The sequence below is a fragment of the Eptatretus burgeri genome, chromosome 11 (genome assembly GCF_056783735.1).
Source record: "Eptatretus burgeri isolate ZD-2024b chromosome 11, Ebu_testis_v1, whole genome shotgun sequence".
NCBI classification, from domain to species: Eukaryota; Metazoa; Chordata; class Myxini; order Myxiniformes; family Myxinidae; genus Eptatretus; species Eptatretus burgeri.
In genome coordinates, this window is record NC_140971.1 from 46183325 (window position 1) to 46199053 (window position 15729).

Here is a 15729-nt window from a genome sequence, read left to right on the forward strand (position 1 = left end):
CCTCGGCGTGTCTCAACTTATGATTAATTTACAAGTAGCATGTGTTGACGTCTGTCAACGATCGCAGACCGTGCCTACAACTTGTGGCCAGCGTAGCGCATATGTGCGAGTCATACGCCGGCATACGTCGTGAAATTTCAAGCATGAAAAAATTTGAGGACAACCGAAAAGTACAACGTTTAAAGCCAACGTACAACGACGTATGGCAGCGTGCTCTCAATGTTATCAAAACTTACCCATAATGTATTCAACGTGTGCCAGCGTTTTAGAAAAAAAAATTCAAAAATCGGCATACGTTGGCTAAAACGTCAAGGTGTGACCGGGCCTTTAGGTTTAATAAATATCTTTGATCCGTACTCTGACCTCTACTCTACTCTAACCCTTTCCTTTTAGCCTAACACACACACCATTCAATGGACAAATTATTTAATGGGCACACCGCGATGCCTCCCGTGGCTTGGATTGTAACCGTTGCACACAAGATAACCTCGGAAATTTGTGTGCCATTTGCCATTCAAATCTGCACGCCAATTCCAAACCGGCACCTCACCTTACTCCTTACCTCACTCACAAAATCTCACCACTTCGACCAGAAACGCCTCCCGCACATGGGAAAAATACTTGCGCACCCCCTCGTACATCTGCATCACTACAATTCGCCACTATTTCAAGCACCGCACGGCATTGGTAATTGTTCTTGGCGCCGCACGATGCTTAACCACGCAAGACACTATATTCTCCACCGTATCTCACCGGGAATGTCCTGGGTGAGCTTCCAGAATAATTACAGCCGTCATCCAGTCATCAGACCATGGCAAGACCATAAGCAACAAGGAGGGGGTCACAGGAAGGGCAATCCAGGGATTTGGTTCAGGTCCCAAATGTGCATTGTAGCTCGTGAAGGAGCCCACTACACGGGTAGCGGAGAAAGTCCGCTACCATCCTACACTCAGTGCACGTTCGAGGCTGAGGTGCCAGCTCGGGAAGCATGCTCACCATGTTAAGTCGGGAGCTCCGAACTGTGCTGAAGCTGATGGGAATCTGAGCCGGTTTCTGGTCCCGGAGTCTGGCGAGGCGTGGCTAGAGCTGCTGTGGCCCAACAGAGGAGCGGGATTTGGGCCACAGCATGTCACTTTCCAGTCCTCTCCCCATCCTTCGACTGGGACTTATAAAAGGGAGTAGCGTGGAGCCATTGAGAGAGCTTCTTCTTCGAGAACATTATCAGTGTGCGACTGCAGTCCATCGAGAGCATACAGTGGACTCCCTGCCGGACTGACGACGTGCCGCCACCAGCCACAGACGGTGAACCAGTGTGGAGCGCGTGTTGCCACAAGTCCCAGCGAATAAATAAGGAGGAAATAACACGTCATACCACGAGGTGGGAACTCAGGTACACACTTATACAGATCTTTACACGGTTAGATTAGGGGTCTTCCTTCTCACACATCTATTCTTCTCTCTAAATATACACCCCTCTATCCCATCTACTGTGGATGCACAAAGAAGAATGCATTACTGATTGACAATCACATTTTCCTCTTGCACGACACCGCACCCCTCATGCCACATACATCGCACATCCCACTCCAACACTATAGACAGCAGTATCTTTCCACCTACCTTCCCCCAAGCATCCTGGGCTGCATTGGTGAGCCGACCATGCCAGGTATTTAGAGGGTGCTTATCCTCACCTTTTTCTCTCTTTCTTGGCTGTCTAACTTGTGTGTATGTGTATGTGTATGTGTATGTGTATGTGTATGTGTGTATGTGTGTGTGTATGTGTCCTAGATCAAGATTGCAGAAGATAGTCGTGATAATCCTGCTCTGTGTCCACTTTTGTAAGTTGTCTTTTGCCACACCCCCCAAATTCCTTGCCATCACCTGCTGTACATAAAATAAAACCCCATTTACTGCGCCATATACCTTTCCTCGCTTGGTCACAGACACAGACACAGACACAGACACAGACACAGACACAGACACAGACACAGACACAGACACAGACACAGACACAGACACAGACACAGACACAGACACAGACACAGACACAGACACAGACACAGACACAGACACAGACACAGACACAGACACACACAGACACACACACAGACACACAGACACACAGACACACAGACACACAGACACACAGACACACAGACACACAGACACAGACACAGACACAGACACAGACAGACACAGACAGACACAGACAGACACAGACAGACACAGACACACAGACACACAGACACACAGACACACAGACACACAGACACACAGACACACAGACACACACAGACACACACACAGACACAGACAGACACACAGACACACAGACACACAGACACACAGACACACAGACACACAGACACACAGACACACACAGACACACACACAGACACAGACAGACACAGACACAGACACAGACACAGACACAGACACAGACACAGACACAGACACAGACACAGACAGACACAGACACACAGACACACACTTTAATGGGTATTGAATGTTCTCCCAAATGCCCCATCAATGGTTGGTGAAGACCTTTTTTTCTTGCTTCTCACCTCTGAGTGTCCCCCCACCCCCTATTGTTTTTTTTGCTTCCACATCTTTATGCCTCCTTTTTATGCGATTTACGCCAATGCATTCAGCCGTGGCAAAAATGGTTAAATGTATATGTATTATTTATTGTAAAGCGCCTGATTCTAAGTGCTATTCAGATGTAATTTAAGTGCAATTTGTAGTTTTAGATGGTACATTTACATGTACGGTATGTCAAATTTATGAACATAAATATAATGGTGTAAGAGTTTTGCACCAAGCAGTCAACTGAGGTGGTAACTGGGTAATAGCTTTCTGCCATTGACTAGCAAATTGAACAATAGTTTTGTTCTACTTTGCTTCAAAGTATGACCTTCTTTTCAGCAGACCCAGTGTCATACACCATCACACACGTACACACACACACACACACACACACACACACACACACACACACACACACACACACACACACACACACACACACACAGCAATAACCTGTTGAGATATCAAAATAATTGCTGTACACATAAATATTGAAGAATTTCTATTTTAACTTCATAACTTTACAATATATTTACAAATGCCTTTGTATTCCAAGTACAGTATTTCTTTCTTTTCCTTTACTCTTCTTCTTCTTCTTCTTCTTCTTCTTCTTCTTCTTCTTCTTTCGGCTGCTCCCGTTAGGGGTCGCCACAGCGGATCGTCCGTATGATCCGCATAGTCATTTGGCACATGTTTTACGCCGGATGCCCTTCCTGACGCAACCCTGGTCGCCTCTTACGACACAGGGATATGGTACACCTATTTTAACCGGGGTATACACCGGCCCAGTATACTGGTACTCATTTCGCCGACCTCGGAAGGATGACAGGCTGAGTCAACCCCCTGGTGTATTAATCCAGTGGCCCAACGGAGCTTGAACTCAGGACCTTTTGGATCCCAAGCCGCTGCCCTAACCACTGCGTCAACACCAGGATATAACTTTAGTATATAACACCAGGAAACACCATTTCTTTTCCTTTACAATCTGCATTTTCCAGTGCCTTCATTCATGCATATGGATTTACTTCACTAGAAAAAAAAAGAAAAGTTACGTGTCATTGGCAAATGTACTTTTAAACGCTTGCCTGCAATGCTTTTTCACACATCTTACAGGTGGAAATGAAACTTACAGTACCCATGCTGAACGTTGCATCATCTCCTGACAATTAATGAAAAGATAAATTATTTTCAATTATTTGCACTACATTAAGTCGGTATTAGATCAAAATATTAGATGCACAGGTGTCCATGTATTTAAACATTCCAGTGTTCAAATACATTTCAATGTCTTGTACAATTTTAAATCCTATCCCAACAATGTACTTGTATGTAATGCATCATGACAGCAGAAATGAATGATCTGTTTGTTTTCCTTCGTTTTGCGATAGAGCCATGTGCTTGAATGAACATTAGATTCTATAAAGGTCTGCAATATATTATGTTATTACATGCAAATATCATGAAACCATTATTAAATCAGATTAATGATCTTAATTAAACAAGAACTGTAGTACCCATACATTTGCATGTAGATAAAATATAGATAAATGTAGGCTGGAGTTCAAATCATGCAGATCACAGAGAATGAAAGAACTTATCCTATCAAGCATTATGAGATATGAATCACTCCTTCCAAGCATTTACACTGGATATATTAGTACATGAATATGAAACTCAAAGGGGTTAAAAGGGATTCAGGTAGAGTGAAATCCATGTTTATGGATTTATGGGCTGTACTATACAAAATGATGATGGTCATAACTGAAATATGCAGTAAGCTTTGACTTTAAAAAAAAGTGCAAATTCATTAGAATGCATCTTAATGTGCCCTACTCCAGGCAAGAAATTAAGAACACCAGAAAGAAAATAAAAATTATTATTACTCGTGTTCACAAGCCATTCTGGTGGTAATAATTTATTGTAAGGTAAAGTTGAAAACATAAATTATGATGGGATATTTGCTTCAAGATAACAGAATATTGACACCTGGAGACTGAAAAGCTTCCAGGTTGTTGACGAGCGCAAGCTCGCTCTGCCTGCCTGCTAAAATGGCCGCTGAGGGCGTCCATTGGATACTTCACTGTTTCGCACGAGTGGGCTATCTTGCTCCGCTTTACGATCTTTGGTCTCAAGGGCACAGCACACAAATTAACACACCATGAGCATGGGTATGTTTACCATACCCTAGACCTATCAGAGCACGGTACAAAACCATACTGCACAGACACAGCTATCAGGTCAGGTCAGGTATGGGAGCATGTGCCAGAACAGCGCGTCGCTGCGTCCACTTTCCGCCGGTACTCCAGGGGCCTCCATCTGGCCATCTCCCAGGCAGATGCTAGGCCCATCCCCATCTCTTTGAGATGATGGTCAACCTGCTGCAACCACGAGGCACGTGGTCGGCCCACTGGCCTCCTCCACTCATGAGACTCCCTCGCTGAGAGAATCTGGTGAGCAGGATCAGCGTCAGGAAAATGAGCCACATGTCCATACAGCCGCAACTGACGCTCACGGACTATGCAGGTATCAAATCTCATCCGAGTCTCTCTCAGCAACCACTCGTTGGACACAAAATCCGACCAGCGATAGCCAAGGATTCTCCAAAGAGACCTGGTACCAAAGGAATTAAGTCTCCGTCTCAAATCCTTGGTCAGAGTCCAAGTCTTGCATCCAGAGAGCAAGACTGGAAGTACCAAGGACCTGAAGACTCGGAATTTCGTCCTCCCGCACAGGTACCAGCAGCGCCACACCCCATGATCCAGTGAATCCATGACTCCCCAGGCCTGACCCAGACGTCTATTGACCTCTGACTCACAGCCGGCAGAGACATGAATATCACTGCCAAGGTAAGTGAATCTCTCAATGACCTCAACATCCTCACCACAAACAGACACAGACAGGACAGCAGCATCCAAGATGTCACCGAAAGCCTGGATCTTAGTTTTGACCCAAGAAACCCGTAATCCCAGCGACTCCGACTCCTCATTCAGCACCTCGAGGGCCCCCAAAAGGATATCTAAAGTCTCCGCAAAGATGACTGCATCATCTGCAAAATCAAGGTCCGAGATCTTGACATTCCCAAAGGATGCACCGCAGCTTGATCTCTCAGACATCCTCCCTAAAATCCAGTCCATACAAGTGCTGAAAAGTGTGGGGGCAAGTACACACCCCTGACGAACTCCAGTAACAACTGGAAATAAGTCAGAGATGGTAGCACCACACTTCACAGCACTCTCAGTACCAGAGTAGAGTTCAAACATCAGATCGATCAGTTTTGGTGGCACCCCACGAAGACCAAGAATCCTCCAGAGGACATCCCGATTCACTGAATCGAACGCTTTACAGAGATCAACATAGGCTGCAAGCAGCCCTTGCCGAAACTCTTGTCTGCGTTCGGTGAGGACACGAAGAGCAAGGATACGGTCAATCGTTGACCTCTTTGGTGTAAAGCCTGACTGCTCTGGACGCTGGTGCTCAAGCAGATGGTGGCGAACCCTATCAAGAATTATCCGAGCAAAGACCTTGCCCAGCACTGAGAGCAGCGTCACCCCTCAGTAGTTGTTGCAGTCTTGGCGATCACCCTTCCCTTTCCAGAGAGGAACAACAAGGCCCTTCTTCCAGTCAGTTGGGACGATGCCTGTGTTCCAGGCAGAGCACAAAACTGCATGCAACGACACGAGTGCAGCATTTCCACCAGCCTTGAGAAGTTCAGCATGGATGCCACAGATCCCTGGAGCTTTGCCCCGTTTCAACTGGTTCACCGCAGCCCGTGTTTCCACAAGCGAAGGTGGACCACAGTTGATTCGAGGGTCAGCAACAGGGATTGTTACACCCTTGACGTCCAACTCGACAGCTGGGGATCAGCCTGGTACAACCGCTCAAAGTAACCTGCCCAGCGGGCCTTCACTTCAGACTCCTCTGTCAAGAGCCTACCACTCTCTGCTCTAACTGCAGTGCTCCGAGGGATGGGCTTGGATGAACGCAATGTGCGAATTCCCCTGTAAGCGGGACGAGAATCACCTGTCCACAGCTGATGCTCAACCCCCTCAGATTCCTCGCACATAGGCCTCCTTGTCCACCCTCAGTGCATGTACAGTTTTACGCCTCAGCTCCCTGAACAGCTCAGCTCTGCCATTCAGCCTGGCCCTGCGACTCTGGTCAATGGTATCCAGTGTCCCTTGAGAGACAAAATTCTTCTTTGGCCTGCGGTGAGCTCCAAGACATCCACCGGCAACATCAAGGACGGTGGTCTTGAAGGCGCTCCACAACTCTTCAGGACCTCCCAAAGCACCCAGACCCCCCAAGTGTCCACTCAGCCTGCTCGCAAACTCCTTAGCTACTCTCTCATCTCTCTATCAGAGCATGGTGAAAAAGTGCTGCATAGATAAAGCTACCAATGAATGGTACGACAACACAACTATCAAACAGCACAACTACCAAGACAATCACTATCAGCAGTTAGTTAGCACAACTACCAAGCCAATCAGCGGTCAGTCAGCAAAACTACCAAGAGTCAGCACAACTACCAAGCCCATCAGCGGTCAGTCAGCACAACTACCAAGCCCATCAGCGGTCAGTTAGCACAACTACCAAGCCAATCAGCGGTCAGTTAGCACAACTACCAAGCCAATCAGCGGTCAGTTAGCACAACTACCAAGCCAATCAGCGGTCAGTTAGCACAACTACCAATCCAATCAGCGGTCAGTTAGCACAACTACCAAGCCAATCAGCGGTCAGTTAACACAACTACCAATCCAATCAGCGGTCAGTTTGTACAACTACCAAGCCAATCAGCGGTCAGTTAGCACAACTACCAATCCAATCAGCGGTCAGTTTGTACAACTACCAAGCCAATCAGCGGTCAGTTAGCACAACTACCAAGCCAATCAGCGGTCAGTTAACACAACTACCAAGCCAATCAGCGGTCAGTTTGTACAACTACCAATCCAATCAGCGGTCAGTTAGCACAACTACCAAGCCAATCAGCGGTCAGTTAGCACAACTACCAAGCCAATCAGCGGTCAGTTAGCACAACTACCAAGTCTATCAACGGTCAGTTAGCACAACTACCAACGGCTACGTACTCTTTGCGAGGAATCGCTCCTCATGGAGCACAGCCACAGCGTTGACGCATAGCAGCACTGCCTGCACGAGCGCGAACAATGTTAACGCCATTGCCTTGACAGCAATCGTGGCACTAAATTCTTCTTCCTTCTTTATACGCCTGAGACAGTCAAGGCTTTGAAAAGCCAAATAAACCAGGAATCAAGAAAATAACAATTTACAAACGTCAAATAGTGTTATTCCTACTTTAAGCGAGGGAAATATTAACCAAATCAATAGCGCGGAATCACAGCTGAAGTACTGCCGCTAACTATACCACCACAGCCGGTGTAAACTGCTTAAGTGCACAACATTTGAGAATGCTGAAAAAAATGTACAACTTGGAAGGAGAAACGATGACATCATGCCTCAGATAGCCCAGTGTTGGCTTCGAGGTTAGGGTGGTGGCTTGAGATCCAAAAGCGGTTAGCATGGTGGCTTTGGATCCTAAAGTGGTTAGCGTGGTGGCTTTGGATCCTAAAGCGGTTAGCACGGTGGCTTGGGATCCTAAAGCGGTTAGCCTGGTGGCTTGGGATCCTAAAGCGGTTAGCCTGGTGGCTTGGGATCCTAAAGCGGTTAGCGTGGTGGCTTGGGATCCTAAAGCGGTTTGCACGGTGGCTTGGGATCCTAAAGCGGTTAGCGTGGTGGCTTAGGATCCCAAAGCAGTTAGCGTGGTGGCTTTGGATCCTAAAGCGGTTAGCACGGTGGCTTGGGATCCTAAAGCGGTTAGCCTGGTGGCTTGGGATCCTAAAGCGGTTAGCGTGGTGGCTTGGGATCCTAACGCGATTAGCACGGTGGCTTGAGATCCTAAAGCGGTTAGCGTGGTGGCTTATGATCCTAAAGCGGTTGGGGTGGTGGCTTGGGATCCTAAAGCGGTTAGCACGGTGGCTTGGGATCCTAAAGCGGTTAGCGTGGTGGCTTGGGATCCTAAAGCAGTTAGCGTGGTGGCTTGGGATCCTAAAGCAGTTAGCGTGGTGGCTTGGGATCCTAAAGCGGTTCACGTGGTGGCTTGGGATCCTAAAGCGGTTAGCGCGGTAGTTTGGGATCCTAAAGCGGTTAGCATGGTGGCTTGGGATCCTAAAGCAGTTAGCGTGGTGGCTTGGGATCCTAAAGCAGTTACCATGGTGGCTTGGGATCCTAAAGCGGTTAGCGTGGTGGCTTTGGGATCCTAAAGCAGTTAGCGTGGTGACTTGGGATCCTACAGCGGTTAGCGTGGTGGCTTGGGATCCTAAAGCGGTTAGCGTGGTGGCTTGGGATCCTAAAGCGATTAGCACGGTGGCTTGAGATCCTAAAGCGGTTAGCGTGGTGGCTTATGATCCTAAAGCGGTTGGGGTGGTGGCTTGGGATCCTAAAGCGGTTAGCACGGTGGCTTGGGATCCTAAAGCGGTTAGCACGGTGGCTTGGGATCCTAAAGCGGTTAGCGTGGTGGCTTGGGATCCTAAAGCGGTTAGCGTGGTGGCTTGGGATCCTAAAGCGATTAGCACGGTGGCTTGAGATCCTAAAGCGGTTAGCGTGGTGGCTTATGATCCTAAAGCGGTTGGGGTGGTGGCTTGGGATCCTAAAGCGGTTAGCACGGTGGCTTGGGATCCTAAAGCGGTTAGCACGGTGGCTTGGGATCCTAAAGCGGTTAGCGTGGTGGCTTGGGATCCTAAAGCGGTTAGCGTGGTGGCTTGGGATCCTAAAGCAGTTAGCGTGGTGGCTTGGGATCCTAAAGCGGTTTGCGTGGTGGCTTGGGATCCTAAAGCAGTTAGCGTGGTGGCTTGGGATCCTAAAGCGGTTCACGTGGTGGCTTGGGATCCTAAAGCGGTTAGCGCGGTAGTTTGGGATCCTAAAGCGGTTAGCATGGTGGCTTGGGATCCTAAAGCAGTTACCATGGTGGCTTGGGATCCTAAAGCGGTTAGCGTGGTGGCTTTGGGATCCTAAAGCAGTTAGCGTGGTGACTTGGGATCCTACAGCGGTTAGCGTGGTGGCTTGGGATCCTAAAGCGCTTAGCACAGTGGTTTGGGATCTTTAAGTGGTTAGCGTGGTGGCTTGGGATCCTAAAGCAGTTAGCGTGGTGGCTTGGGATCTGAAAGCAGTTAGTGCGGTGGCTTTGGATCATAAAGCGGTTAGCGTGGTGGCTTGGTATCATAAAGCGGTTAGCGTGGTGGCTTGGGATCCTAAAGTGGTTAGTGTGGTGGCTTGGGATCCTAAAGCGGTTAACGTGGTGGCTTGGTATCCTAAAGCGGTTAGCGTGGTGGCTTGGGATCCTAAAGCGGTTAGCGTGGTGGCTTGGGATCCTAAAGCGGTTAGCATGGTGGCTTGGGATCCGAAAGCGGTTTGTGTGATGGCTTGGGATCCTAAAGCGGTTTGTGTGGTGGCTTGGGATTCTAATGTGGTAGTGTGTTGGCTTGGGATCCTAAAGCGGTTAGCGTGGTGGCTTGGGATCCGAAAGCAGTTTTCGTGGTGGCTTGGGATCCTAAGATCCTGAGTTCGAGCCCCATTTGCCACAAATTTTGCACCAGGGAGTTGACTCAACCTGTCATCCTTCCTAGGTCGGTGAAAGCAGCACTCAGTGTACTGGTAATAGGGGCACTGCATCAGCGGCCTATCCGCGCCCCTCACCAATGATGCAACCAGCAGCCAAAAAAGGCTGCACACAAAGGGAAGGGATCATGCCTCAGGAACGTCTTGGTGTTGACGATTTTTACAATTTTTGGATGTGACTTTATTTCGTCGACCTTTATGAATAATTGCGGACCCTCGCAGAAGTTTATTATTTTACGTAGTATGTGGAAAATTTAAATATAACTACTATAAAAATAACCTTGCATTGTAATTGATGTAAAAGTTTGATAATGAAATCTTTCCCTTTGCTCATGAAATATAAGTTCCTCATATAGTATTTTGATGGCATCGAAAATGGAGTTATCGACTTGTACTCACTGCTAAAGCGGCTGTCACACCTTGTCGTTTTTAGCTAGTGTATGGCAACGTATCAAAATGTATGTAAAACACTGGCGTACGCTGAACTATTGATTTTTAAAAAACTTTTTGGCGTATTCATAACGAGTTGTACAAATGCATAACGTATTAGTAATGTACACAGAACGTTTCGATAACTTATAGATGACTAATACCAATGAATGCTTAGCGTTTGTCGGCGTTCACAACGTATGCCAAACCATAGTCTAACGTATGCATAGCGCGGCAGCGTATCGCCGACGATCACGTGGCGTAGCCTATTAAAAGGCTGCCGCTCGACGATTCAAATCATAACCGCACTAGACTTCGAAGTGTCAACATCAACGTCATGCCCTGTCACGCCTTGACGTTTTAGCCAGCGTATGCCGACGTATGAAAAATTTGCCGAATACGCTGGCACACGTCGAATACGTTATGGTTAAGTTTTGTATACGTTAAGAGCACGCTGGCATGCGTCGTAGTACGCCGAGGTCGTCGACAAATTTTAAGCATGCTCAAAATTTTTCGACGTATTCCAGCGTATGAATACGTCGAAAATTCCACACGTTCCGCATACGCTGGCCAGAAGTTGTAGGCACGTTATGCGATCGTTAATACACGTCGACACACGTTACTTGTAAGTTACTCACTCATAAGTCGAAATACGTCGAGGTCATGTTTAACGTACCCGAAACTTATTTCTAACCTATGAGTAACGTGCTTTGAACCTATGTGTAACGTATCTCCAACGCACATTGACGTGTGTAGACGTATTCGATTGACGTCTTCCGGACGACCATAGAACTTACTGAACGTGTTTCTAACTTACAGCTACCGTATAATGGCGTATTGGCAGCGTTTAGGGGAATTGGTATATAAAAATGGGCTTCACAGGAGGAACCCGTCAGTGTTTCAGACTCCATGGTGAGTACATGTCCATGTCTTTAGTATCAGTAGTAGTAGTAGTAGTATAAGTAGGTGAGCGTGTCATTAGTAGTAGTAGTCGCAGAAGTAGTAGTAGTAAGTCTATGTCAGTAGTAGTAGGTGAGCGTGATGGGGAGGGTGTGAGTGATGATGGATCCTCCTTGCGTCCGCGTCCACGGACACGGCCAGGAGACTTCTTTGCAGCATTCTTCGAAGTTTTTATGGCTTAAACAAAAAAATTTTTTTTTAATGTTTTTCTACACTGAACTATTGATGTTTTTTTTAAGTTTTTGGCATATTCATAACGAATTGGACAAATGCATAACGTATTAGTAACGTACACAGAACATTTCGATAACTTATAGATCACTTATACCAACGAATGCTTAGCGTGTTGTCAGCGTTCACAACGTATGCCCAACGATAGTTTAACGTATGCATAACGTGCGGCAGCGTATCGTCAACGATCACGTGGCATAGGCTATTAATAGGCTGCCGCTCAACGATTTAAATCGCTGCCGTTCGACTATTTAAAATGGACGCTGCCGCTCAACAATTTTAGTCATAACCAAGCTAGACATTGAAGTGTCAACATCATCGTCATGCCGAAGATAACTTCGAAGAATGCTGCCAAGAAGTCTCCTTGCCGTGGCCGTGGACGCGGACGCAAGGAGGATCCATCATCATCAAAACCCTCCCCATCACGCTCACCCTCTGACGGAGAGGATGCTGGCTCCATCGCCTCTCGGGCATCGTCGGTGGCATCGATAGCTGTGTGCGTGGCCTCCACCTCCTCTCAGCCAACCCTTGCGAAGAAGAGGGCCAAGAAGACAGTTTTGTCTTGATTTCCAAGAGGAGCAGCTCATGTGCGATTTCCTTCGCGAGAATGCCATCATCTGGGACATCAAGAAGACGGACTACCAGAGGGTGGACAAGAAGGCAAAGCTCTGGGAGGATCAAGGCAAGGCCATGGGGAAGTTTGTCGAGCACCTTCAAGGGTGGTTCAAGTCCCTGCGAGACACCCACACCCATCTCGACAAGAACAAGAGCGGTGACGGCGCCCCCGGAAATGACAGAGAGGGAGCAGTGGGTGAAGGCAAACTTCGGCTTCCTCAAGACTGTGGTCCGCCATCGTGCTGAGCCCGTCAATAGTGTAAGTATAAACACATATTAATATCAATACTAATATTTGTTTATATTAGTTTTACTATACTCCAGATCTCTAAGCAAATTATTCATTGATTACTACAAATCATTGAATTTGCCTCTAATTTTTACCTTGTAATTTACTAATAAATTGTCATAATTGCAGGTAAAGGAAACCATTGCAGCACACAGTGGGGACCTCGAGGCCGCCGAGGCTGCCTGTGCAGAGCTCATGGTTGATGACGACAGCACGCCCTCCTCTGTCCCCTATTCATCCTCACAGGGCAAGGGAAAGCGTGGCCACGACGATGACCAGTTGCTGCAGTCACTCCAGAAGAGGGTGCACGAGTCTGGGGAGCTCCTCAAAGTTCTCGCACAGCCTCAGCCAATCACAGCCACCGTAGCCTTCACCAACTACTTGCGTGATAGCCTGCTCAGCATGTCAAAGCGCAAGTTCCGGAAGGCAAGGTCACGCTTCACCCCAATCCTCGGTGAGCTGTTAGATGAGGAGAGTAATGAGGAAGAACCTCCCATAGTCCACACCGTCCCTGCTCCTGCTTTTGTGCGAACAAGTATAGCACCAGCTACGTTCCAGCCACCTCAGCACATGTGGAGACACAAGGCACCGGTTGCGTCAGCCTGGGGCTCACAGACAACTGTCTATGTGGACCCGTACTTGCAGCAGCCACTGCAGCCACAGTACCAACAGCAGCAGCCACAGTGCCAGCGGATGATGCCTCCTCCCCCTCAACATGGATTCCAGCTTCCTCCTCCTCTGATTACGCAGCAGCCAAGCTCCGCCTCTGCATCTGCTGCTATAGGCTTGGCTGACCAGGTACTGAACCAGAGCCCAAGCGTCTTTGACACTAGTGGTCAGAGTATGTTTAACATCTCTGGACTCAGGAATGCTCAACCTGTCCAGCAATCCTATTGCTGCAAGCACCCCGTCTGGGGAGCTGAAGAAACCTCCACCACCAGAGAACAACTAGATACAGTGACAGTGACAGTTGTGTACTTCTCAAGATTAGCAGAGACATTGTTTTGGCCATGTTTGGCCATTTTGTATATACTGTTGCGAATTCGCACCAGCCAGCGTGTGATCGGCCACGTAACTCGAATCGCGGCACGTCGCCCACCGGACGGACAATTCAGTTGTGACCCTCTCGGAACAACGTCGGGGGATAGTCACGGGTGGGTCTTTCTACCTCACCACAATCGTGCCAATCGGCCACACGCGTAGGATAGGGTTGTTCGCCAAACTCGACCTACCTAAGTACCTATGCGGATGGTTAATTGGGTGATCGTACCTCACCGCAGGTTGACTTTGGACACGAACTGCTTAAGCAGTTCGTTCCGTACTGCAGAGATAACCAAGCGGAGTTATCGTCGACCTCGACGGTTCAGATTAGTTACCGGGAACATACACCCACTACCAATCTCTTAGGCGATGCAGGATGGAGAGTCAATAAAAAGAAAGGAGACGAAGCAGAGCGGGAACAGTTCAACAAGCAAGCATTTTATTTACACACAGACACACAGAAGGCACGTATTCGAGCACAGAAAGAAACAGTAAAAGAGAGATACTACCGACTAAGACCGACACACGGCAACACTTACACAGTTTTACTTAACAGACGGCGCCACCACAAGCATTTACACAAAAAGCAAAGGAAAAAGAAAGCCACCCTCATAGGCGAGGAGGCAGACAGGTCCGTAGACCAAATGGACGTGGATCCTAGAGGATTGGCCAGGCCCATGAGACCGGGGAGGTCTTACCCGCGTCCTCGTGACGCGATGGCGGGCAAGCCGCAATGTTCGCGCCGCTGCGTCCCGACTCCGTGCCCTGGCGTGGTCGGTGAGTCCTCTCCGGCGTGCTCCGTGTGAGCGGTCCCGTTGGCACCATGTTTAGGGTGGGGGAGGAACGGGGGCCCCCCCAGGCCCTATCTCAGCGCGAATGGGGGGGAAATCGTTGATGCTCAGGGAGAGGGGTATGGCTGGCTGGCCTGGATCTCGCGATGAGTCAAGCGACACCCACACCGCAACCTCATCGCCGTCCGCTGTGTTCCCTGTAACATCTCGGCAACTTCTCTCCAAGCTCAACTTCACCCTCTTTTAGTTCCACACTCCCGCCGCGTGAGTCGCCTTGCGCTCGTATCTTTATAGGTCTCAGGAGGAGCCGATATACAAATATGCGGATCAAAACGCGATTGGAGGCGGGGCCACGCCACCCTCTGTTCAGCCATTGGTCGGGCAAAAAGGGGCGTGAACCTCCCTTGATCCGCATATTTGCATAAACGGACTTCACATACACGCGCTTGGAGGCGGGGCCAAGCCGCCTCACGCTCGCCCATTGGACGGAGGGGAAGTGGGCGTGAAGCATTTTGGATCCAAATTTTCCTCTCGGAAAGGCCGCCATTCGTGCTCGCGGCTCGGTGCGTTTAGCACCAATCGCCGAACGGGCCCTAGACAGCCCGACGTTCAGTGTTCACAGGTGGTGCGGTTGTTGGTTGTGAAGGAGAAAGGTGAAGGTGGTGGAGGGTTTTCTGTGGTGGTTTGATGGTTATGGTGTCGTTTGGGAACGGCGGTGAAGCGATGTTTGCAGGATGGAGTTGTGAAGGTAAAGGTAGTGGCTGTTTGCGTTGTTGGCGGCTTAATGGTCGAAAATAACAATAGAGAAAGAAAAAATGGCTAACTGAAGGATCGCAGCCCGAATGGATCACATAAATTCCCTCTATACAACGGGTTTGGGCGAACTACACAAGTACTTACAGAGATATCTCACCTGAGGACTCTTTATGGTGTCATGCGAATTTCCACAACCGTAACACTACGTTTGACCAGTGTTATCATGTTCCATTATTTTTCAGAGCACTGAATAAAAGTTGAGCAAACTCTTGATGTTTGTTGATGTTATTTTTTTAATATTTAATTCATAAACAATAATTAACAATAACAAGCCGGTAGGCGACATGGCTGCTCGCTCTCGATGGAAAGCTGGCCGACGCGACTAGCCGATATTCATGTACA

At 48.3% G+C, this 15729-nt stretch overlaps 3 protein-coding genes across 5 annotated transcripts in view; 2 read left to right on the top strand and 1 right to left on the bottom strand.

Annotated features, from left to right (window-relative positions):
* IER3IP1 (immediate early response 3 interacting protein 1) overlaps positions 1 to 7941 on the bottom strand; it is a 27539-nt gene extending 19598 nt beyond the window's left edge. Inside the window, exon 1 of the mRNA XM_085846315.1 lies at positions 7671 to 7941. Coding sequence (XP_085702441.1) covers positions 7671 to 7761 — 91 coding nt within the window. The 5' untranslated portion in view covers positions 7762 to 7941. The remainder of the gene's footprint in view (positions 1 to 7670) is intronic.
* Positions 1 to 15729, top strand: part of LOC147016991 (urea transporter 2-like) — a 137944-nt gene that overhangs the window by 113286 nt on the left and 8929 nt on the right. The window lies entirely within an intron of this gene.
* LOC147016994 (uncharacterized) lies at positions 7916 to 15596 on the top strand. Its single transcript, XM_085846314.1, has 2 exons — positions 7916 to 12709; positions 12869 to 15596. The coding sequence occupies exons 1-2, from the start codon at positions 12443 to 12445 to the stop codon at positions 13940 to 13942; spliced, it is 1341 nt and encodes a 446-aa protein (XP_085702440.1). The 5' UTR covers positions 7916 to 12442; the 3' UTR covers positions 13943 to 15596.

Bases quoted from the DNA above. Each gene is read 5' to 3' on its own strand.
- LOC147016994 (XM_085846314.1), top strand. From the start codon at position 12,443: ATGCCATCATCTGGGACATCAAGAAGACGGACTACCAGAGGGTGGACA. The intron at 12,710-12,868 runs GTAAGTATAAAC...TCATAATTGCAG, and splicing joins GTGCTGAGCCCGTCAATAGT to GTAAAGGAAACCATTGCAGC.